Below are 24,084 nucleotides of genomic sequence, written 5' to 3'. Positions count from 1 at the left end.
AAGATTTGTTATCTGGTGCCAGAATAAACAAATCAACCCTGTTGATTGCACTCCTTCCACTATTGTCACCTACATGCTCCACCTGCTGGACGCAGGGTTGGTATTTAATTCACTGAAGGTACAACTGGCGGCACTGTCAGCATAACCCACCTCCCATAACAAGGTGTCGTGGTGGAAAGTACCAGTGGTTAAAGCCTTCATGGAAGGGGTAAATAGACTCCACCCTCCAATTTCTAACCCACCACCAGGATGGGACCTTAATGTGGTGCTTGCTAAACTCATGGGCCCCCCCCTTCGAGCCCATGCATAAGAGCAGTATCAAACACCTGACCTATAAGACTGCCTTCTTGGTAGCCATTACATCCATAAGAAGGGTCAGTGAAATTCAGGCTCTATCAGTGCAGGATCCTTTCTTTACTGTTCATAAAGATAAACTGGTTTTACAAACACACCCTAGGTTCTCACCTAAGTTTATTTCTAAATTCCACGTTAACCAGTCCATTGAGCTTCCGGCTTTCTTCCAAGAACCCCAAAGCTCTGCTGAGGTGAAACTGCACACCCTAGATGTGCGAAGGGCGGTCCTGTACTATGTGGACAAGACTAGGCTGCTGAGGAAAACGGACCAACTGTTCGTCTCCGTAGCTAGAGGCAGAGAGGGAGATCATCGCGTCTCTAAAGGCGCAATCTCAAAATGGATAGTCAATTGTATCCAGCTGTGTTACTCCTTTCTGATGGCTATATCTGCTTAGATTCACATGCGACCCACCCTTCCTCCCCTCTGAGAGAAGGCTCATGGATGCTTGTAGTCTTATCTTTCTATCTATCTGCTCGGATAATCTGTACTCACGCTACTCCTCATGCTACCTCATGTCTGAAAAAATACAATCTGAGGGTCCTACACGCGTGAGGGATCATGGGTACAGTGGACGTCACACTAGGGATAGTATTACTGGCACGCCCTGTGTCGACACCAGTTTTCGAGTTTCGAAAAACAAACTGTAATACTCTGCAGCTTCCACTAGATGTCGGCCTATGCACAGCATGTGAATCTAAGCAGATAAAAGCATCAGAAATACGACTACGGTGAGTAATGTATTATATATATATATATATATATATATATATATATATATATATATTAGTTAAAACATGGAGGAGAAAAACTGCACTCCAAGCATGAGGTCTAGGAGTCCCAAAGGAAAGAAATAATAAACTCGAGTCAAATAAACACTCAAGTTTAATAAATGGTAAACAAAAGGTGGGCAAAACACACAACAAAACAAAGCAGGACGCCAGGGCAGTGTCCTGAACGACGTGTTTAGCGCTTCCCTGAGCACTTGATCACGTTAGGGAGACATGAAAACAATGACAATAGATATTGCAGATTAGTCCTTTTCATTCAGTGAAAAAACGTTACAGGGCCGTTATGGTTAAGTTGCACTAGTAAAAATGTAATGGAAATACGTTGTTACAGGGACGTTATGGTCGGTGTCCGGACATTTCATCGAAAAGAATTTGCCGACAGGACATTTGGTCGATGTAATTTCGTCGAAAACCAAATGGTCGAATTTTTTTATTTATTTATATATTTTTTTTTAAGGTTGTGGTTTAGGGGAAAAAAAAGGGTTTTTTAGAAAAAAAAGAGGGTTGGGGGGAACCCCCCCAAAAAAAAGGGGGTAAAAATAAAAAAAATACAAACAAACAGCATAAAGGTAAAGGCATAGGGAATACACCTTAACGGAATGCACCAACAAGAGAAGTGACATCTGCCTTCAACAATCTTATGCCTTCAACAATCTTACCGCACTGCTACTTTACATGGTAACAAAGAACGAACGGGCGAGTTAGGACTGGAAAGTACTAAGACCAGAACGTCACTACAACGTAGTGAGCACACTGAAGTTTCTTATAATTGCACAGGTGGTGCAGTTACAATAGTTGAGAAGCATTGCGTTTTTTTTTACGCAGCAATGGCAAGCACCTTAGAGTGGCTGGAAGAAAATCTCCCTCATGGCGCAATGACTTACGATAGTAACCCCATTGATATGCACCGCTGTCTGAAACGTAAAATATTTAATATCTATTGCTTCATGTACACCTAACAGATTTATTTTTCTTTAAGAGAACATATTGGAAAGGAAAGCAAGGCAGCACAAGCGGCACCCCTTCCACAACAGCATACAGGCACAGGAAAGGAAAGAAACTCTGTAAATGGCAAACTGGACAGCCTGGAAGCCAAAATGGAAGAATTGGTGAACAATTTTTGCCGCCTTAAAACATGACGTACAAGGACATATTATGGTCAAAATAAAATACCACTGCCCGACCTGCACGTGTACCCCTTCACCATTTCACAGCCTGCCACCCCCTCAAAGTCCATGTGATTAGAGATGTTACGCTGATACCTCAATCCCTTCCTCCCCTCGTGACCAGCTTGTGCAAATCCCTAATTCCCCACAATAAGTACCCACTTCTGCTAACCCCTCCCTTTCCTAATGGTATGTATGAATGTGTGGAAGTAAAGGTTGATATGTAAATTGTTGCTGAGCGTATATGTGGCTTTTCCTTTGGTTTTAAAATGCCGTAATGACTCAGCGGCGCACAGTACCAGTGGGAATGACCGCAATTAAGCAAAAGGGAGGTGTCCTACTGACACGCACTTGCCCGGCCTACCCGCAATCAAAATGGAGGCATACGTACCACGGCAGTAAGAACCACATGTCCGCACCTTGTGAACCACCTATAACTAGTTGTGGGAGCGGACGTTTGTCAGTTCCACAAGTACGCGCATGCGTATCTCTTCCTCTATCTCCTGGTAACACCGCCCCTGTTCAGCATATGCAAAGAAACCTGTGACGAACTTTAAGTAGTTTGAGGCGCCCAGCCACGTCCTACAGGTAGATGTACACATAAACATCCACCTACTATACCCTACAAAAACCCAGCGTATCCCAAAATGGTTGACGCACGTGTGTTGCACTATTAATCCGTGCAGAGATCCCAACGGTGTGTATAGGACACCTATGCACATGCGCACAAAGTATTCTGCCCAAAACTCATCCTACGGACAGCCGTCCCAATCGAGAACATGCATGACATCACCATGGGACCGCACCCACGCTGTGCGTGAGTCCTTATGTTGGGGACACGATCCGGACCCTTGAACAGTGGAAAAGTGTAATGTTCTGCGATCTACGGAGTGTCATTGGGAAAACTCCCAACAATTTGCCATTGCACATGTATGTATTTGGTTCAACAATGTAGGCCTCTTTGCCAGTTACAAGGTCTCCGTAGCAGCCCTACAAAAGGTCACACCCCAGAACTGCTCCACATTCTGTTTCTAGCTTTTCAGAACAGAGTAGCGGCCACATAGCTTTGAACTGTAACTGAGTTTGGAATAATTTCTGCTATGCTACATTACCTTTGCAAGTAATGGCAACCATGTCAGCCCAGCTCATAACGCGCAGTAATGGGGAGAAGCATTTACTCCCCTTCCTGTGAACCACACCCTCAGTACCGATAATCCCCACTATCCCATCCCCATGGTCAGCATGCTGACAACGGTAGTATGTGGCACGTGCGCTTCCCCAAGTACCACGTGTGCCGTGCCCCAGTAAAGCAGTAACAGCCCTTCTTCCCTTTCTCCTATCTTCTTTCCAGCACCCCCTCATTCGGTACTGATAAATAGTCACACACACATCCACCAATCACAGTTAAGAGCTCTGCATGGCATGTAACAAAATCAGTTCGGAAAAATATTCATCTGCGTAGACACCACACCCATAAATGCAATTGCGCAATCCCTTAGACTCCACAGTCCCATTTCCATGACTGCCATCCTCAAAAACCCCAGATGTGGCTTTCGTGCTGTGTGCGTGCGTGTGGTAATAATTATTTATGTATTTATTTATTTATTTGATGCTTCTAAAGAAACTCGTTTATTTTGGTTTTATATAGGGTTTTATGTTTTCTTCTCCTCACTTTCTTACAGTAAACATTTCAACGCCTCCTGTATATGGGCAAACAAAAGAGCATCACCAATGCTGAACAAAGAAATGCTATTTGCATGGAAACACACCGCATTTCGAGAACATACATTGGGATAGTCCCATACTCCTCTTGGTGGTATGGCAGCAAAAACCACCTGGGCAGTGAGAAAAAGCTTCTTCACTGCCTTCATCAACCTCTTCAGTTGATGGAACAAACGTAAGCAAGGCATGTAACCCAAATGAACGCCGCCATAATGCACAACGACAATGTGCAATGTAGCAAAACTGGCCACTTGTCTGCAAAGGTCAACCATAACGCTGAAACTGCAGACATGGACAGCGCACCACAATGCGTCCACTCCTTCCAAACCGAAATCGCCATCAACGTCTCTCCTGGTCATACATATGCAAATCTACCACAAAGGCATCACCCACAATCAATATAATGTGTTTCTCCATGTCATCCCTCCTCACTATGCAGAGTAACGAAAAATAGTTTTACCGCCCCTTCGTGTGAACTATACCCTCAGTACCTGATTGGATAATTCCCATAGTCCCATTTCCATTGGCCTGCATGGTGAGAAGCGTAGACTTTGGCACATATGCTTCCCCAAGTACCGCGAGGGCTGCGCTCAGTAAAGCAGGAGCAGTCCTTCTTCCCTTTTCACTATTTTTTGTCCAGCACTACCTCAGTGGGTACTGTTAAATAGTCACACACTCATCCACCAATCACTGGCAAGACGTCAGCATCCAACATTGTCAATTCTGAACAACACTTCATATGTACCGTTATACATTCAGACCGCAAGTGTTGTGTGAATCGAAAGCACCTCCAGTACAAAGTTCAGTAACACTATTCAAGACTTCTGCATCCAGATTCATCCACATTGCCAGGAGTGAGGGAATACATTTCAGGGTAGGGGAGTTTGTCTGTAGTGGCGGCTCTGAAAAGAGCCTTTTTTTTTTGTATTCTTATTTTTTTTTTACATGCTTACACATAACCTTGTTTGTTGTTTCTTTTCATCTCAGTTTGTTTCCTTTTCCTTCTTACGTTTTTACAGGATTCTCTTCAATGCTTCTTGCACAGTGTAAAACAACACAGCATTGCCAGTGGCGGTCAAAGAAATTCCATTTGCATGGAACCAGTGCAAATGTCATATTCGGTGGAGAACATCCCACATGAACTGACACATGCTTCTGTTTATAAGACACCGTCCGACCTCTGGCTGGGGACAAATTTCTCCAGCATGGGGTCTGGCATGGATTCACATGCTCGTGAATATTCCCTGTCATCAGGCTGGGAATCCTCGGTAAAGAAAAACTCGGTATCAGTTTCGTTTCTGATCTGTCTTTCTTAGAAGTAACCAATCACTGGTCTCTGGGTCATACTACCCCCAGCCAATGACTGCCCTCTCCCTAAGTCCCGCCCCTGGCAGCCATCCTCAGATTTTTACCGCACGTTCAAGTGTTGGGAGACCATGTGCTTTAGCTCTCGAGCTTTTACTGCATTTTGCGTTTTTTTTTCAAAGAGTTTTATCTCTTTTTTTCGGTCAGTTGAGCCTCAAGCTCCACCGTTTCTACTTCCGATCAATGGGGACCCGTTTCGGAATTTTCTACGCCCCTCAGGGGTGAGGATTTTGTCGAGTTACACTTCTGGAGGATTCCAGAATTTTCTGAGGCCTACCTCTTTGACATGGCCCAGGAAAAGGGAAGCTCGACACCCAGATCCAAGCTGTTTAGGAACTGCCCTGGATGCGGGTTACAGAATGTGTTCAAGGAGGACGAGCATTCTAGATGCCTCTACTGCCTTCACGAAGACAAAACGCACGTGGAGAAGGACTGTGCGTTTTGCATGCGCATGACGGATCGGACTATGAGGGATCGTCGGACCCGTCTCACCAACTGGCTGGAAGGAAAGGGCCCAGCAGGTGAGAAGAAGAAGTCTGAGCGGTCTTCTATGTCCTGTAAGGGCGCTCTGGCGACGGGGGCCCAACATAAGGCAAAGCACTGCGAGTCCCTGAGCACCGGGAACGCCGAACGGTCGGGCTCCTTGGCTGCCAGGCAGGGCGCACCTTCACCGGCGCCATCAACCACGAGCCAACGCTCTGGCTCGGGGAAGAGAAAATCCGAGAACCCGGCCAAGCCTCTGGAGAGGCCCCGGTTGATCTCGAAGGAACCAGCCAAGGGGGAGCGAGGCGGTGACCCTCCCCCCAAGGTGAAGGCCTCAAGTGTGCACGAGGTGGCGAAGGCCTTGATTCACCCGGCTAAGGCCTCTATCGAGGTAGTCGCGCCAGCCCTGGCGAAGCCTGTGGAGGCTACCCCAGTGGAGGCGACCTCGGGGCCCAGAGTTTCCCTGCCACCGCGGAGGGAATCCTCTTTTCAGCCCATCGAGAAGACCCCTGTGAAGATCCCGGTGGAGAAAGAGGGGGTGGGGGGGTGGTGGCCGTTACGGACACAGATACAGCCTCTGAGGAGGAGCTGGTTGAAGTCGTGGAGGGCCTCAAAGAGAAGTTTCAAGGAGGTCCGGCCCCACGGGAGGAATCCCGGCGAGGAGGACGAAGAGAGCGACAGTGGCGCCGACGAAGCTCCCGTGGAGGAGGAGCAACCATCGCGCCCGTCGCAACCGAAGCCACAGGTCAACTCGGTGGCCATTTTGATGGCAATCCAAACCTTATGCACGGAGATAAGGATGAGATTGCCCCTACCCCCAACGGACGACCCAGCAGAATAAGGCCCGTCGGGAAGCCCTCCAAACAAGAGGAGGAGACTTCATCCACCCCCCGCCTTTCCAGCCCTCACGGCCATCTCGGCCCTTATCTCCTTCCCCTGTCCCTGGGGATGGCACGGGAACAGATATGGCCACGAGGGGGACGGATGACGACGGTGGTGACGACGGGATGGGCCTCCCGTCAACACCTCCTCGGGCCCCCCCGCCCGATGAAATTGGCTCCTTCCACGCCATGATTGCCAGGGCATCCGAGATTTTCCAGCTCTGCCCCGAAGAACAGAAGAAGGAAGGCTTCCTCTACCAACGGCGCGAGGCCAAGAGGAAGACGGTTCTCGCGGTGCCATTGCTGGATGACATTAGGGATGAGGGACTTGCTCTTTTGAAAAACCCGTCCACGACGCCTGCCAAGAGGGACCGGTACGAGAAGAAGTACCGGGTCCCCGATACCGCCCCTTTGTGCCTGAGGGCACAGCCGACCCCAGATTCGGTCGTCTCGGTGGCGGCCAAGAAGAAAGCGGCGGGGCATCGGTTTCATCTTCAACTACCCCACCGGATGGTGATGGAAAGAAACTGGACGCCATGGGACGACGAGTCATCTAGTCTGCGGCGACGACGATTAAGGCGGCCAACGCCCTAGCGATTGTGGCCCGCTACGACAGGGAGTTGTGGTACAAGATAGCCCCCCTGTTGGACTTCCTGCCGGACGACAAGAGGGCAGAGGCCCTGGTGATCCTATAGGAAGGGGAGGTGGCGTTGGACCACGCCATAACGGTAGCCACGGACATTGCCGACCCTGGTTTCCGCCAGTTGGGCAACGGCGTTTGCCTTCGCCGGCGGGGATGGCTCAAGGCAACAGATTTCCGCGTGGACGTGCAAACCAGATATTTGGACATGCCCTTCAACGAGAACAACCTGTTTGGAAAAACAGTGGATGAGTCACTTCAGGCCATCAAGACCGACACAGAGAAGGCTCGGGCCTTGGGAGTTTTGCAGCAGCGACGGCCGCCCTTTTGGAACTCCGTAGGCAAGCAAGGTGCCTCCAAAGGATTCGGCGGTGGCTCCTCGACGTACCGGCAAGCGGCCCACTCCTCTTCGCAGGAGGCCTACAGAGGACGAGGCAAGTGAGGTGGATCTCGCCGTCGTCGACAGGGAGGACAAGGCGCCAAGGCCTCTGCCAAGCAAGACTGAACCGGCTGTAGCGTCGGGCCCCCACCTGAGCACCCCGGTGGGAGGCCGGCTGGCGAAGTTCGTCAGCGTGTGGGAGTCCATCTCCACCGATCGATGGGTGCTGGATGCCCTGGCCCACGGGCACACACTCGAATTTCTAAAAAAGTGCCCCAGCATTCCTCCTGTGGCCAGGAAGGAGAACCACGTCCCTCAACTGCTGTTGGAAGTAAGGGTGATGCTCAAGAAAGGAGCCATCGAGCTTGTCCCAAAGAGGCTCCGGGGCTCCGGAGTGTACTCCAGATACTTCCTCGTCAGAAAGAAGACAGGAGGATGGCGTCCCATCCTGGACCTGCGTCGATTAAACAAATACATCAAGGCACAGAAGTTCCGGATGGTCACCCTCCAGCACGTGCTGGGCCAGCTGGAGGAAGGCGACTTCCTATCGTCGTTGGATTTGGAGGATGAGTACTTTCACATCCCCATTCTAAAAGGACACCAAAAGTTTCTCAGGTTCGTAGTCCAAGGACGGCACTACCAATTCAAGGCCCTCCCATTCGGATTGAAGTCGGCGCCCAGGGTATTCACCAAGTGCCTGGCACCAGTGACGGCGTGGCTGCGCCCACAGGGGATCCACATCTACCCCTACCTGGACGATTGGCTCATCCAAGCAAGGACAAGGGAGCTCGCTGTCGAGCACACACCGAGGACGGTCCAGCTGCTCACGGACCTGGGATTCTCCATTAACTTCCCCAAATCCCACCTGGTTCCGTCGCAGGTCGCACTGTTTCCGGGAGCCAGGCTCAATACAGTAGCGCGATTGGCCTCGCCGTCGGAGGAAAGGACGAAGGCCATACTGGGCAAGGTGCAGCGTTTGCTGGCCACGGACGTGGCCAGGGTGACGTCCATCAAGTCCCTTCTCGGGATAATGTCCTCATGCATCTACCTGGTGCGCCTATGCAGGCTTCGGATGCATCCCCTACAGGAGTTCCTCGACGCCCGTTGGATGCAAGCGGTGGGCAGTTTCGAGGACAAGATCCCGCTCAACGAAGTTTTCCGCCAAGCAATTCACAGACTTTCAGACCCCAGCACACCAAGTGACCGTGAGGACGGATGCCTCCCTGGAAGGGTGGGGAGCGCACACCGGAGATCTTCACGCGAGAGGCCTTTGGCTACCGGAGGAGAGGCCACTCCACATCAACATCCTGGAACTCTGAGCAGTGTTCTGGGCCCTCAGGTCATTTCTCCCGTCCCTCAAGGGCAAGGTGTTCAGGATCTTCACCGACAACACCACCACGATGTTCTACATCCGGAAGCAGCGAGGAACCAGACCCCAGCCCTATCCAAGGAAGCCCAGGGTCTGTGGCATTGGGCCGTGGTTTTGGTACCCTTTCATCTGGCAGGGATAAAGAACACCATCGCCGACTCACTCAGCAGGGAGCTGCACTCGTGCCACAAGTGGGAACTACGTCAGGACCAAGTGGATTGACTCTTCCAACGATGGGGCAAACCCCAGATCGACCTGTTCGCGACGGCGAGGAACTCCAAGTGCCAGAGGTACGCCAGAAGGTTTCCCCAGCCGAGGAGCATGGGCGATGCTTTCTCCTTCCCCAGGGACGGCATGTTCCTGTATGCGTTTCCTCCGTTGCCGTTGCTACTGCAACTCGTCAACCAACTCAAGAGGTCCCAGTGCAGGATGATCCTTGTTGCACCGACGTGGCCGAGACGGATCTGGTTCCCGGGCCTTCTGGACTTGTCAGCGTCCCCACCAGTGAAACTGTCGACGGACGCAGATCTTCTCTCCAGAGAAGGAGGCGCCATACTCCATCACGACCTGGAGTCGCTGAACTTGCAGGCCTGGCTCCTGCGGCACTAGAGTTTGGAGGGTACGATATCCCGACGGACTGCAAGGAGGTGCTTGCAAAGGCCAGGGCGTCCTCAACTCTAAGGTGCTACGGACACAAGTGGACGAGGTTCTCTGTCTGGTGCCGTGCACAGAAGATCAACCCTCTGCGAATTATGGCCCCTCAAGGGCTGCTGTACCTGCTGTCGCTGGCCAAGGAGGGGCTAGCTCACGCTTCCATCAAGATCCATCTTGCAGCGATTTCCCGTTACACCAGAACTACGGGACGGTCATCCCTGTGCTCTCATCGCCTGGTGAAAGAATTTACAAAAGAACTGTTCCGATCGTTTCCGCCGGTGAAGGCTTCGGCCCCGGCGTGGGAGCTCAACGTGGTGCTGACCAGGCTCATGGGGCCGCCATTCGAGCCTCTGCATTCGGCACCATTGAAATTTCTGTCATGGAAAACAGCGTTCCTTGTGAACATTACCTCTGCACGATGAGTGGGAGAGATGCAGGCCCTTTCCTGCAAGCCTCCATACTTAACTTTCCACGAGATGAGGGTGGTGCTGAGGACGCACCACTCCTTCATGCCCAAGGTGCCGTCTGACTTCCACCTCAACAAGCCCTTGGTGTTGCCAGTTTTCTTCCCGTCTCCTTCGTCGCCGGCCGAGAGGACTTTGCACTCGCTGGATGTAGCTAGAGCGCTGAAGTTCTACGTGGACCGCACATAGAGTTTTTGGAAGACATCACAGCTTTTTGTGAACTTTGGACCTGTGAATCAAGGGAAGGCCCTCTCGAAGGCTTCCATTTCCAGATGGCTCTCCGGCTGCATCATGCACTGTCATCGGTTGGCAAACCAACTGTTGCCTGGCCGTCCGAAAGCCCATTCGACCAGAGCGATCGCTGCTACTACGGCGTTCTTGTCTGGTGTGCCCCTGCTGGACATCTGCAGGGCTGCTACGTGGAGGTCGACGCACACCTTCACGAAATTCTACTGCGTCGACTGGGATTCCAGGGAGGAGTCCAGAGTCGGCCAAGCAGTGCTGCGCAACCTGTTCGCCTGAAGGTGGGCCTGGTGAGGAGGTAAGAGTTGCTTAATGTTGAGTTTTTGTAATGCTCAATGTTGAGTCTTGCCACCTCCCGTGGTTGTGCATGTGTGTACTGCTATGTATTCTCCTATTCATGAGCATGTGAATCCATGCCTGACCCCATGCTGGAGAAGGAACAAGTTACTTACATGTAGCTGTTGTTCTCCAGCATGGGTCTGGCATGGATTCACATGCGAACCCTCCCTCCTACCCCTCTGCGGCTCTTCACTTGGTCATACTGCCACTTTATGTGCTACCAAATCTGAGGATGGCTGCCAGGGGCGGGGCTTTGGGAGAGGGCAGTCATTTCTGGGGGCAGTATGACCCAGAGACCAGTGATTGGTTACTACTAAGAAAGACAGATCAGAAACGAAACTGATACTGATTTTTTCTTTACCGAGGATTCCCAGCCTGACGACAGGGAATATTCATGAGCATGTGAATCCATGCCAGACCCATGCTGCAGAACAACAGTTACAGGTAAGTAACTTGTTCCTACACCGGCATGGTCCCATGCTCCTCTTGGTGGTATGCTTGAGAAAACCTCTTTGGCAGTGGGTAAAATCTGCATCGCTGCTTTCATCAACTTCTTTAGGTGATGGAGCAAACGTCCACACGACATATACCCCAAATGTTGTCCTCCAAAATGCACCACGACAACATCAACAGTACCGACAGAGGCCACACATCTGCAAAGGTCAACCATACCGCTGAAACTGCTCTCATAGACACTGCCCCAGAAAGCCTCCACTCCTTCCAACTCAAAATTAACAACAATGCCTCTTTGCACGGCATTGTCGCTCTCTGAAACACCTCTGTATGAGCGCGATATAAATAAAATATCATATATCAAAATATACCTGTGCATCTCTTGCACAACGGTATCACCCACAATCAGTACTTTGCGTCTCTACATCTCAGCCAACCTCACTACAGAGTATTGGGAAAAAATAATACTGCCCCTTCTTGTGAAGCACACCCTCGACACCTGATTGAATAATCCCCACAGTTCAATTTCCATGCCCACCATGCTGAGAAGGGCAGAATGTGGCACGTACGCTTTCCCAACTGCAGCGAGGGCTGGGCCCCAGTAAACCAGGGACAGGCCTTCTTCCCTTTCCACATTTGTTTTTGCAGCTCTTCCTCGTTAGGTACTATCAAATAGTCACACAGGCATGCAGCCATCACATCCAAGACCTCTGCATCGAACACTATAATATAGTGTACAGCCCTCCATATGTACCATTAAACACTCACAGTACACGTCTCTTGTGCTTTCAAACCACCTCCAGTTAAAGGTTCGCCAAAAGTATCCACGCTTTCAGCCTCCAGATTCACCCAGAGCAGCACCCACCACCACTAAGTACAGGTAGCAATATTTTCTTTCCTCGCAGCACTGCAATAAGTGCAAAGAACCAATACTTCAAAGTGCAGTACAGTAGTCGGTAATCTGCGCAATGCACACTACCCAAGCACATTAAATATCCAGTGCACCCCTATCCACTTCTGTACACACAGTATTTCAACACAGCACTCAGTGGACACACTGCGGGAGTGTTCATGCCATAAGCTCCAGCCATGGACTACAAACTTTAGGATGGGCTAACAATCACCACACCAATGGAACCAACAATGTATGCAATGCTCACAAGCCACACACAGAACGCAACAATGGCAAACCTACGTGCTAGCAGGCCACATAGTTGTCGCTGCAACGGCTCCAGCCATGCATCCAAGAGCTAGGGCCTCACCACACATAACACACCGTAGTACACTCTGTTTAAATGTTCATGTCATCTGCAATGCACTCCACAGCTGCAATTGAGCCTGCCAACTTTCACCCTGGCCACATGTTTGCATGCATGGCTGCATGACGCTGCGTTGGGTGTGGTGAACGGTATGTGGGTGGCTGTGTACATTGTCCACATTTGAAATGTGTGTTGCTTAGGACTTCCTTTCATGGCACAATATCTTAACACTTCCTACAGCATAAGGGGCACACCATAGCAAACGCAAATGCTCACATGTGGCTCCCTAATGTGCAACACGTGCAATGACCTACACCATATGGTAATGTGCGCATATCAGCTCACTTCGGGTGTGCTACCAAGTCTAAAATGTCCTCCACAACCATTCTTTAAAGGTCATCACCATCGGAGAGATGCAGAGTTAAACCTTCATGGCTGCATTATGTTGTGGTGGCTATCGTCAAGGCCTAGGCTCTTAGGTGCATGGCCTACGGCCTATGGCATTTGGCCATGCAGCCTAGAGTGTAGGCCTTGCCCAGACCCACCACAGCATAATGGAGCCATGATTACGAACATGTGGCCACGTACCACAATCCACAAACGTACCATAGGAAGGGTGTTATAAAGGGCAAACCATAGCAAACGCAAATGGTCACACGTGGCTCCCTAATTTGCAACACGTGCAATAACCTACACCATATGGTAATGTGCGCATATCCGCTCACTTCTGCTGTTCTAGCACATCTAAAATGTCCTCCACAACCTTTCATTGCAGGTCACCAGCCTCGGAGAGATGCAGGGGTAAAACTGCATGGCTGCATTATGTTGTGGTGGCTGTGGTGAAGGCCCAGGCTCTTGGGTGCATGGCCTACGGCCTATGGCCTTTTGCCATGCACCCAACAGTGTAGGCCTTGCCCACACCCAGCACAACATAACAGAGCCATGCAGGCGAACATGTGGCCAGCTACCACAATACGCAAACGTAACATAGGCAGCGACACTTCTACCCAAACCCCACACCATAATACAGTGATGCATGCACACATGTAACAGCAGAATCCACAAACATACCACAGGGTCTGGCATCCCTACCCACTTCTATTCACATAGCATTGTATTACTGCCAACCCAACCACAAAATCTTCACAACAGTGGCCCTGCTCCCAGCACTCTAATAGGTGCACAAAACCAATACTTCATGGTGCGGTATAGTAGTCTGCACTCCTTGCAATGGCACGCTTCCCTCCAGTCAACCACCGGCTGCGTCCGATGTTCGCCGGCATCACAGCGTATTGCAAGCCAATGAGACTTTTGTCCGTGGAGCCAACAGGGAAATGACTCTGCGGAGCCAGATATCACACATTTTTTTAGACGTACATTTCAGTTCTTTGCAACAATAGTACTGGTCAGATTTCCACCAAACACACAAAAGCACGCTTTCCGAACAAAGCCCCCGCTCCTGCCACAAATTTGGTTAAAATCCGTTCGGCCTGTAGGCGTGGGCAAAATCTTTGCCCATTCAGTCTATTGAAAAAAAAAAGAATTTGGGACCCCCTCTAACTCCCCCCCGTCCCCCCCTCACAAAACGTCATCCGTATACTTCCGTGGCAAAGGTTTAGCCAAATTCCTCCACGGGGAGCAAAGTTATAAGCCGCCCAAAAAGTGCTCTTCCCATGGGTTTAGCAACTTAACCATAACTACACGGCCGTTACCTCTATTTACAGAACTGTTTATGCATGTTCTTCGTGTGTGCACCCGTGTAACTTTGTGCAGGGATGCAAGTTTGCTTTGTGACTAACGTTTTTATGTGGTGGTGTCTCGAATGATGTCCGCACAGCAGTATATTTGTCATTAGTCGATCAGGTACAGTGAGGCAACTGCATCCAGGAAGAGGTCAGCTGGATAAGGTTTGAATGATTGTCTGAGAGAATATCTGTTCGCTTATGTAGATGTCACTGGCCCTCCTGGGGTCTAGCCAAAAAGTGACTGGCATCTTGCATTTCTGGCTCTTCGGGCTGTCATGCTTATGGGGTTAAGAGGAGCATTCCAGAGACCCTCTCTTCAAGAACACGGAGCAGGAAAGCCTCCATATTGATTGTATGCCTTGGAGACACAACGGAACAATTAAAAATGAAGCAATATAACAGGGCAATCGCCCCACCCAACCGAGGGGCTACCGTATCCAATCTAAGTATGCCGTACCAATGGGAAGGGCATGGACTAAAAGCAGACTCAGTCTTTCAGCCACATCTCGTGACAAATGCCATGTCTGGGGCATGATCCAAAAGAAGGGCATGGCAATCAGTGGCTTAAGCCACTAATGAATGGCCATTAAGCAACAGACATTTCACCTGACATTGCGGTTGAGAGACTGAGGACACAAAAACATCCGGGGGTGACAGCCAACCAGGAGGAAACACCATGCCAGGAGGGGCTGCAGAGACCAGCTTGTTGCCTGTATACCAGGTCAAGGTATTGCCATTGGAGGCTCTTCCGCTGCGTTTGTCCGCTGCACCTCCAAAAAGGAGGCGAAGTAGTATTGCACATCTAATCTGCATGTAGTGCCCAGGGGCAGTGAAGACAGTCGCTTAGTGCGTGGGTGTCAGAAATTTCAAAGACAGACTTACATCAGGAGCGGGCCCCGTGAAAGCCAGGAGGCCAGGCAATCTTGTTGGGGGGGGAACAGGTGAAATGTAAAAAAAACATTGCAGAACATATCATGCAAGTAACGTAAAGCTACTACAAATGAAGAGAAAGTGATACAAAGTATACCTCGCAATACACTGTAAGGTGATGTGCATAGTGCAAACAAACCTGTAATTTTGTAATGAAGGATAGAGCCCCACTGCACTTATAGCCATAGGGACTGATCAGATGAGCCCGAACAGATGATCATATCAAGGTAAGTAAAGCAGAAAAGGCTTTACTTGGCTCCAAAAGTCAGGTCAGGTATAAAACAGGAAAATGTTGGAGGGTGCGAGGGGCAGGAGAGGATCCATAGAGGTATATGGATGGAAAGCAGCAAAAATAAAATCTTTAGTAGCGCTTCATAACAAATGTGTTCCTTGCAACTTCTTCCCTCTCTTTGCGGCTTCACCACTCAGAACTCTTATCTTCGTTTTGATGCATACTCTTGCCTTAACCCTCCTCTGCTGGTCCAGTAGATGGTAGGACCTATCTGGGGCACCTTCCCTCTCCCCTTTTGTCTGCCTCCCATAGGCTCTGTCACATGTTTTCTTAGGTCTTCTTCCACTCCTTTGACTTCTCTCTGTAGATGGCCCTTCTTTGGCCGTCTCTAACTCTTAACCCCCCTGTCCGTATACTTGGGCTGCCTCCTTCTGCTCCAGATACATTTCTCTCCTCCACTCCAACGCCACTTGGTCTTTCATTGGCTCTCCTCCTTTCTCTTCCATCTCTCTCTCGCCCTCCAGTCTCCTGGGTTTGTCTCTACCCAACCTCCTGAGTGCTTCCCTCTGTGTCCTGTGTGGTCTCTTGTTCTCCAGCAGCCTGGTTCACTCTCCTGGGTTTCCCTTCCACTCTCTCCCCGGTGTCCTGGGTCTGTGTGTGTCTCTTTCTCTCTGGTGCCTTTGGCTTTCCCCAGCATTATGGGGTCTCCCTCGCCCACACTCTCCTCCCTGTGCCGTGCAGTGGCCTGGGTGTGTTTCACAACACCCTGCGTAGGGGTAGTACGAACCACTCGCCCCGACAAGGGTTTTTGGACCTGCAGGCTTTGAATTACACAGGCCTCTGCAACCCCAGTAGGGAAGGAGGGTTAGGGTACTTTGGGTGGATGGGCAGGGAGGGGTTTGGGCTACCCGGAAAGAGGCTAAGGGAGAGGTTGTGGTTAGGTAGGATGACTGTAGGTTAAAGCACTGCTCCTCGACTCTTGCCCTCTTGATCACCTTTGTATGCATAAACACACACACACACACACACACACACACACACACACACACACACACACACACACACACACACACACACACACACACACACACACACACACACACACACACACACACACACACACACACACACACACACACACACACACACACACACACACACACACACACACACACACACACACACACACACACACACACACACACACACACACACACACACACACACACACACACACACACACACACACACACACACACACACACACACACACACACACACACACACACACACACACACACACACACACACACACACACACACCAGGTATCCTGTAAAATGCGGGACTAACAGCCATGTTGTTCTGTATAAAACTTGTTTTTGTTGATCAGCGAATTCCAAGGAAGACTCTTATCCTCAGGAATTTAAAATATCTTGAAGAGAAAAGCTGGGGAAGGGAGAAATTCCCTGGAACTGTGAACTTTTTCCATTGGGAACTTTGTGTTGGAGTTACGCCTTTCTTTTTGAACTTGAACAAAGACATTGGGCCTGATTCACAGAGCATTTTTCAATGGGATTGTGCCATTATGGAAGGCTTCTGAATCAGGCCCATTATCCTTTTCACCTTAGAGGGACTTTTAGAATTTGAGGGCCAGAATACGATTTAGGAGACAGGACATTTTTGCTTTGGGCATCTTGACATCGGACAGACCCTTCGTTTTGCTTGACGTAGTGAAACACCTCCCAGAATAGGGACACCGAGGCATTTTCCAACCCCCCTTTGATTTTGAATAGAGGATTATAGTCAAACCTATGCGCTCTGTGTCCGTGCTCAATCCTGGTTTCTCACAACACAAACATCCTTACCTTAAACCTGGCTTGTAGGCTCAGTCCCTTCTCTTTCAGTATTCTGTTAGGGTAGCGGAAATATTATCCCTGGCAACAAGCAGCAGGGCGGCCTTCAACCCCTGTGGAGCAACAGATATGACAGATCATTGTATCCTCCCATCCAACTCACAAGACTGTCTCAGGAGAATATGGTTGAAGATTAGAAACATTTTAAAATTGAAGTGTTCCGATGGATTAAAGGCCCACCAGTGTGATGCATTCTTAGTGATTCAAGCATACAACCTTTTTATTGCAGACATATTTGCCAGATATAATGATCTATTTCCATACTTATGCTCCCCAAATGCTCTTTGATTTTATGCAAAGTAGCACAGAATCCTCATTGGTGTCATTTGTCCCTTTCCCCCTCTCTCCTACAGGTATTTTAAAAGAGTATAGTAGGATTGCACGAGACTGTGTCTATATTGGAATGATAAACTTCTATCACAAAATAATCTAATTGTTATTCTGGGTTTAAATGTTCTATGCTCCACAAGATAATGGTGACATGTTTATTGTTAGGGAGAATTCTCATTCAATGGCTAATTTCCCTCACCTCGTGAGTCCTTTAGCAGCTTTGCTGCATTTCTGGAGTAAATTTTTTCCACTTGGTAAGAGTGTGAGCTTCCCCCCCCACTTTACCCATGTTGTGCCATGTGTATTTCATCTGTTTTTGTGATTGTGGGCTCTGGAGTACACCACTTCAGTAGCCCCCTTCTTTTGTGTGTTACACAGCACCTTCAGTGCAGTGACACAGGGTTGTCTTTTAGACTTCCCACCGACTCCATTTCTGGGGCTGACTACTGTTCCCCAGAAAAGAGTAAAGTTGCCATTAACTTTACCTAGTCATTTAACCACAGATCCAGTACACCCCATCTTACATGGAGTACTGGAAAGGGTTAATCCTTAGCCCTTTTTATCTGTACCTCCTAGACCATTGTTTCGCTCTTTTAACATTTAGACTTGGCTGGTAGCAGTGGTATCTACCCTAACTTTTCTACCGCGATTATACTATATAAACGTGTTATTGTTTTCGGCTATTATATTAGCCTCGAACCTAAACCCGCTTGACCAAATACTGTTTCTTTTGGCCCTGGTCGGGTTTATTCGCCATTTCTTTTTGTAAAAGTCCTTCTTGTGTTTTACTTTGCGCGGCAAACCAGTTTTGCCTTCTTTGTTCACTGTTTTGTTGGCGGGCTTCTGGGTGTCTAGGTGGGCTGAATGTGAGGGAGGGGTGTAGTCACCCCCTGCACAGGGTATCCTAGGAAACCCTAGTCGCACTTTGCCATGATTGGCTGAGGTGGTTGTCCAGGCTGGACAACCCCCCTGCTGCGTGATTGACAGCCAAGCTGTGTGAATGGGGGATTTTCGCATAAAAGGCAGGACTCTTGGGCTAGAAGTCAGAGTCACCACTGGAACTACAAGGAACCGATGAGAAGCAGAGAAGAAGTCAGCTGCTGCAACTATCCCGTCCCGGTGAAGCCCTGCTGCAGTCCTAAGCTATCTACCCCCCAGAGACGACCAGAGAAGATCCAGTCCGGAGTCTTCTTCCCTTGAGCCTGGTGGGGATAACCAGCTCATCTTCTACAGCCAGAGGATCCTCTTCGTGGTCAAAATCGCTGCACCCTGCTGTAGTGGTCCGGATAGCCATCTGAAGAGCCTCTCCTGTTTTTAATGAGCGCACCTTTTATTCACCGTCGCTGCTGCTGGCTTCAGCCCTGTGTGGTGCAGACCCCTCCAGACGTCCTCCTTCTTGCCGAAGCTCCAGGAACCGTGGGTCTGCAGGAAATTACCAGGAACAACTGCCGTGGCACCAGCTTCTTTGAATAAGGTACTGTGTTCTGCTTGAGGAAATCGGGTGAATCCCTTTTTCACCTCCTACAAGGCTTGTCCTTATCTTTCCTCCTTCTTATAACTTTTGCTTCATCCATTGACAATATCTACGTACTCCTGGCTACGTTGAATTGTGAACGGTCCGACTGTGTGATCCTCGACAACAGGAACCCGGTTCCACTTGACACTGGCTCCGGCCTATTGACTCTTGAATTTCTGTCTGAGTGGTCTCTGATTCTGTCTGCCTTGACAAAAGTATTGCCTATGATTTTTGCCCCCAACTCTCTCTGGGTATCTCAGGTGCTAAGTGTGTTTTTGCCCCGGTAACATTTCTTGCCGCGGATATGCGTTTCTTTAGTAAGACCGAACTGTCATTAATGTCAAAAAGTGATTGCAAATGTATTCCCGGTAACGTCTTTTGTTTCACAACACCGGTTCGTAAAAACACAGGGTACTTACCTTGAAGTTATATCGTACAAAGTGAATTGGTTAGTTGTAGTATATTTTACGTGTGGTTTTTATTTAATAGAAGTGTCGTGTTTATAACAAACGGTTTAAAAATAAATGTACTTCTATTTTTTACCTGAAACCTTGAGTCGGTGTTTGCTTGAGTCACAGTAATTGTGGTCCCTTTGTGTAATCTCTGCTACTGCTCATATAATCTTGAGATGAGCCTGGCTGCTCCGCTACTGCTACCACTTTAACATAGTAGTACAGGCTTGTACCCAAGGTAAAACTTGTATTACCACTTGTAGTCTTAATTGTGTGTAGTGGTCCTTAAGGGCACTGCACGGGATTCTGCCTAGCATTATGACAACTTTATATGTACTGGATGTGATCATTATAAATTAATATTTTACAACCCACTTAATACTGGAGACCAGTCTCTAAGCACTGGACCGGTATTCAAACCTGAGTTGCTCCGCTTTGTCTTGCTTCCAAGGCAAACGCGTTGCCCCCAAGCTCTCCTTCTGGGACTAAAATGATCATTTTAAGGTGCCAGTAAACAATATTAGTACAATTAGTTTTCTTTTTTAATTCCTTCTTTTTCAAAAGAAACTCAGGCCCCTCTTCCCTTCAAGACTATGTTCTGTCTGTTTGCGCTTCTTTCTGCAGCGGTTGAATTGGGTCTAGTCAATGTGCTCCCAATGAGACTCTTGCCCACAAAGACATAGCGTGATGGAAGAGGATGCACACGATTGCCGTGAGATATGACAAGTATAGCTAGTATTTCTGTATTTGGCTTTCTGGCACTATAAAATAGAATGGCCAACATAATGCAAGAAAATGTGTGTCCTGAACTTCTTTCCAAAGGACAAATAGTAATCTGTAGCTGTATTGGAAATCACCAGGCAGTTTAATGCTTTGCAATCCATTGTTTAGTTTGACTTTAAAAGGGCAGAGAAGCAGGACCTTGGCAGAATACCTTGCCTGGGATCAGGTTTCATTTTTTCTATCAGGAAGAGTTTGTCTCTATCCATAGAAGGCAGCATGAGAACATGAGTAATACACAGAGCTTGCTACGTAGGTATTAACAGACATGGCTGTTAATTCTAGCACCATGTATTTGTGATGAAGATGTAGTGGGTACAAATGGAATATAATTGTCTTTTGATATTGCACAGCCTTCTGATTTCTTAATACCTTTTGTGTGCATAGAGGAGTGACTAAAATTAACAAACAATAACAATCAGTGTTCTTTGTAATTTAGGCCGTTGTTGCACTTATGGAGATGGGGTTTGATGAGAAAGAGGTCATAGACGCACTCCGAGTAAACAGCAATCAGCAGGATGCAGCTGTAAGTATTTGTGTTCACTTTGAAAGAATCCAGTCTTTTCAGCATGTGGTCTGTTGATTAACATGTTTAAGCAATGTTCTCACTGACACAGGTACATTCTCAGAGAAATTTATTTAACTTGTTAGTCTTAATATGAAATTTGGATTTTGCTTATGAATTCTTGAAAGGTGTATACCATATACAATTCCAAACCCCCACAGCTGCACATTGTTCCCCTCCATCACAGGTTAATATTTGGAATGTAACATCAAGGATTGCTTAGAATAATGAGTCGCATTTCGAGGGGATTGGGTCCTCCGACGTATTCCATATCTATGACAGTAATCACCACAGCTGTGCTGCTTCGGAAAATCTTTTGGCTCCTGCGTCGATGACGTCGGTACGCCGCTCTCGAGGACCTCCTCCGACGGCCGACGTCACTGGATGTTATAAGTAGGATGCACGACGCCCGTAGCCTCAGTTCCGTTTTTTCCGCGAACGTGTTCACTTCGGAGATCTCGGCGCGCCTCGGAGTTTCTGTTCTTTCGGTTCTTCGAACCTGTTCGTTTCTGAAGTAAAAGTCCTTCATGATGTCTATGTTACGCTCACCTGGTTCCCACGGGGGCGTCGACCGGAACTGGGCCGCTGTTATTTCCACCAGCATGACGTGTAGCGCCGAGATGACTGACTGGACTGGCCCGCTCAGCCTAGTTTGTCTGGCTCGCAAGAATATTCTTCTGCAAAGGAGAAGAGGAATTAACCACCCGTGGATTTGAGTGTCAACCCACCTTCCCCACTCCCGTTGTCTTCCCACAGATCACTCTTGATGTCCCCTCCTTAGTCTCACCTGATGGTTTGGAAGGATGAGCTCTCCATCCTGCGTCGACCGCGTTGATGACCAGTTACTTCACTGGCGTAGAGGAATTGGTAAGTTCCAGTATTGACTCTAAAGTCCAATTGTTCATAAGAGTTCAAATGTCTGCTCTTCACTCTGTCCGATTCCTTGCAGGTTGCCGATTAATCCACTCGAAGATTTCCAAATGGCACTCGGTAAGATTCAGGTAAGTCTATTGTGGTTTTCCCCATAGGGGCCGGGGTACGGCGATGAAGCAGAGTTGACTGTGCCGACCCGAGATGAGGTGAGTACCTCCCGTGGTAAATCAGGTAAATCCTTGGGGGTAGCTTGTATAGCCTTAGAGAGTCCCCTTGCTCACCTTGCTGTCTTTGTCTCCTTAGGTGTCGGAGGGCGACCGCGAGATGGAGAGAGCATGATGGAATGCTGAAGTACCGCCAAGCAGGTGAGTTCAGCGCGGCGCCGTAGGAATGCAAAGCAATGCTTCAAAGACTTCTGTCTTTCAGTTCCGTGGTGAAATGGATCAGGATTCAGGTAAGGATTAAAGTTAAACCTCCTGTTCTAACCTTTATCCTTCTTGTCGTCTTGTTCCAGGAGTCCCAGGACTGAAGCGGGCGTGGCTGAAGACTGGAGCTGCTAAAAACACGGTGAGCGTTACGCTGCAGCAAGCAGAATAACGCAAAGCACGTGTGGCTGTCCGGGCGTGGTTTAAATAGCCTTGGAAGAAGATCCAGGAAAGTATTCTTCCACAGCCCCACCCAAGTAACAAAATAGTCCCTTCAGTAAAATAGTCCCTCCAAAGCCTCATTTGGCTTGAGTCTTCATGCAGCATGGTCTGCCTCAGGTGAGTATGCAGCATGGTCTGCTTCAGGTAAGTTATCAATAATGAGCCAGGACTGACTTTATCTTTATGAGCCTGGCGCCATGGGCGCCAGGACTGAACCCAAACAGCCCCTAACTGGGGCTTTTGGGCATGCTCCAAGTGGCATGATGCCTGCTTCTGGGGCTGCTGGGCCTGGTCTGGTCTTCCGGGGGCAGGCATCATGACAGTCTACCTCTTCTTCCACCCCGCGTCCGGGCTTCAAGAAGTGCGGGGACTGAGGGTCCAAGGTGTCGGTGACGGACTCACACGACGCCTGCCTCTGGTGCCTCGGGGAGGCCCATGACATGGATGATTGTGTCGACTGCCAGTCGCTTACGTCCAAAGCCTTGCGGGAGCGCAAGAAGAAACTGTCAGTCGGTAAGGTGTCCAAGCCCCGGAAGTCGAGGTCCGCGGGGCTTTCGACAGACGATTCGAGGGGCGACTCTCCGCATCGTCATCGGAAGTCCAGTGGGTCTCGGTCCTGAAGTGGGTCCCGCCACTCCTCTGCCTCTTCGAGGCACTCCCGGAAGCGCCGTCATTGGTCGCCTTCCCCGTCCTCATCCGAGGACTCCGCCCATCGGCGGGTCGCTTATCTCACCAAGCATGCAACGCCGGAGGAATGGGCTTCCTTCGGTAAGAAAATACTAGTGATTCTCGAATCGCAGGGCACTGGTCCGTCTGCGCCTCCGAGTGGGGTCGGTCGTGATCGGACTAGAGTCACCGCTCATATGCCTTCGGGCTCGGGTGGTCGGCACGATTCACGGGAGCGGTCCCGCTCGGACAAGGGGAATCGTTCTAGTCATGCCCGTTCCAGGTCCCGGTCCTCGACGTGCTCGAGACCGTGTGAGCCTGTGACGTCTTTGAGGAAGACGTCGACGCCTGTGGCGGCGAGGTCGTCGAGGGACTCTCGAGGCTTCGCCTCTGAGGAAGTTATCGACGCCATCGGCGCCCAGGAGGTCGAGGGACACGCTCGGGGCTCCGCCCTCGAGGCCTGTGTCAACGCCGTCGATGCTGTCGGCGTGCGTTCGGCGTCGATGCTGATTCACTCGAGGCTGTTTCGACAGGGGTACCCCGGGGCACGGTGGAACCCCCTAGAAAGGCTCTGGCCAAGGTAAAGCATGGCTTTGTTCCCCATTCTGTGCCCACTTTCCGCCATCTTGAGTACATTTCAGAGGTAGATGAGGGCTCTGATGATGGCATGGTTCCTGATACGGTGCCAGATGAGATTCTGTCGGGCCATTGCCAGATTGAGGACTTGCGTCAGTCCCTGCACGATGCCAGTGGTCTGGACACCTCTCCGGAGGTGGAGTTTTGTAGGCCTGAGCCTGGCACCCATGCCGACTCCTTGTATCGGCGCCTTATGTCTAGGGTCACCGAGTACTTGGGGTGGTCTGCTCCCCCAGGG

At 49.6% G+C, this 24,084-nt stretch overlaps 1 protein-coding gene across 1 annotated transcript in view; it reads left to right on the top strand.

Annotated features, from left to right (window-relative positions):
* Positions 1–24,084, top strand: part of UBAC1 (UBA domain containing 1) — an 819,245-nt gene that overhangs the window by 435,273 nt on the left and 359,888 nt on the right. The window contains exon 8 of the mRNA XM_069609556.1: positions 20,899–20,985. Coding sequence (XP_069465657.1) covers positions 20,899–20,985 — 87 coding nt within the window. The remainder of the gene's footprint in view (positions 1–20,898; positions 20,986–24,084) is intronic.

Source organism: Ambystoma mexicanum, chromosome 8 (genome assembly GCF_040938575.1).
Source record: "Ambystoma mexicanum isolate Mex_15411 chromosome 8, UKY_AmexF1_1, whole genome shotgun sequence".
Lineage (NCBI taxonomy): Eukaryota > Metazoa > Chordata > Amphibia > Caudata > Ambystomatidae > Ambystoma > Ambystoma mexicanum.
This window is presented reverse-complemented; position numbering and strand designations above follow the sequence as displayed.